We start from the raw sequence: 1,626 nt of genomic DNA on the forward strand, positions 1-1,626 counted from the left end.
TGTGTAATTTGCAAGCTGCAAGAGTATGTTTTCGCAACATAAGACGCCACGCTATGGAGAAGCATCTTCCAAAGCCTTTCCAGGAGAATGCATTAGCTGATAGCTCTCTTCACAACAAGAGGATACAGTTGCTGAATGTTTCTGAAATGCAAGGTTCTGGGAGAGAAGGCTACCTTTAGTGATATGTTTAAGGTGGGTGAACAGTCAAAGAGCCATGTCAGTGGACACATTTGTACCGGATACGGATTTTAAATGGCTACAGAAAGCCTGCAGAAGGCAACGGTGGAGACAGCCTAGGAGGTTTTCGTTAGTGCCAATCAAACTGTGAAGCATATTGTTGTTTCACTGGGGAGTCCCTTTTTAGTGCGTTAAAAACCACGTCCCCGAAGAAAGGGAAAGTTTGTTATTTAAGCAGGGTAAACAAAAAACCCCCAAATCACAGTGGGTGCAGCGAGGGAAGATTTCCGGGTTGTGGACAGTGGGGGTTTTAAACAATTTTCAATGGCCACCCCTCAATGACCGGGAAAAGCATTTCGACTCTAAATTTCCATGCAAATAGGCTGGTAAGGTCCAAAATGGAAATCCAAAGGAGGGCGGTACCGCCCTTTATCAAGGCGTCATTGGAGTTCTTCCAACAACACCCGTAAAAAGTAATTGGTGGAGTTATGGTTTCTTCCCCGAAATTTCCAAAAAACGCTGCCAATAAAAAGGGTTTTGGTTCTCCTGGGATTTCATCCAAAGAATGCCATCTCCTTCTGATTCTCCCCATCAGAAAACTTTATATGGAGAGATAGGGCTTGACAGGACGGAGCCAGAAATGTCTTGGGATCTGCAGGAGAAGACCATGGTGCGTTTACTTCAATTTAGCATGCCGGTTCGCCCAGTTATTCTACATATGCGGGATGGAACAGACCAACATGCTGGGGAGGTAAGCGCCAAATGGTCTTCAAAATTATGAAAGGCTAATACAGCCCCTACGCAGAAGATCCACCTACACTCTTTGGGGGAACTGTGGAACAGGTCGTTGGCTGGTTAGAGGCATTCCCTGTTACTTGGATTTAGCGACAGAGTAACACATTTCGACAAGGATCAGGTTGCTGCCCTCCAAAGGGTCCCTGACAACAGACTTCTGCTGGAAACAGATGACCCTTACTTCAAAAAGAGTGCAGTCAAAGCAAGTACACCAGCTTTTCTGGGAGACATTGGTGATGTGGTCAGCAAACACAGAGGTACTTCATTACCGGAAACAATGAGGCTGACTACTCGCAATGGTCAGGATTTGTACTCTCTATAGGATAAGGTTACAGAAAAGTTTCAGCGTTAGCGGAGCTTTGTTTGTCCATGCTTATCGACGACATGTAAATTTAAGGAAGTTGCTCAGCGTAAGCGGAACATTTATTGTCATAATTATAGACTTAAAGGAAAAATTGTACCTCAACTTGATGACTTTGAGCACCGTTAGTCTGCCCTAAAAACTGGAAGTATTCAAACCTAAGCTAAGGCCTTTTTCTATAGAATGGGGAGGAGTGTAGTACGGTACGGCACCGGAAATAAGACAGGAAATTAGCGGTAACGCATGCGCAGCAGTTAAATTCCATGCTCGTTTTTCTTCTTGTATCTAGATCG

At 44.5% G+C, this 1,626-nt stretch overlaps 1 protein-coding gene across 1 annotated transcript; it reads left to right on the top strand.

Moving 5' to 3' along the window:
* Positions 1 to 742: 742 nt before the first annotated feature.
* LOC132714412 (uncharacterized) lies at positions 743 to 1,229 on the top strand (the record flags this gene model as incomplete). Its single annotated transcript, XM_060697301.1, has 2 exons — positions 743 to 928; positions 1,088 to 1,229. Coding segments are annotated over exons 1-2 (328 nt in total), but the record flags the coding sequence as incomplete, so codon positions are not given.
* Between the last annotated feature and the right edge of the window lie 397 nt (positions 1,230 to 1,626).

This window comes from Ruditapes philippinarum, unplaced genomic scaffold (genome assembly GCF_026571515.1).
Source record: "Ruditapes philippinarum isolate M1 unplaced genomic scaffold, ASM2657151v2 ctg10825_1_1_1_1, whole genome shotgun sequence".
NCBI classification, from domain to species: Eukaryota; Metazoa; Mollusca; class Bivalvia; order Venerida; family Veneridae; genus Ruditapes; species Ruditapes philippinarum.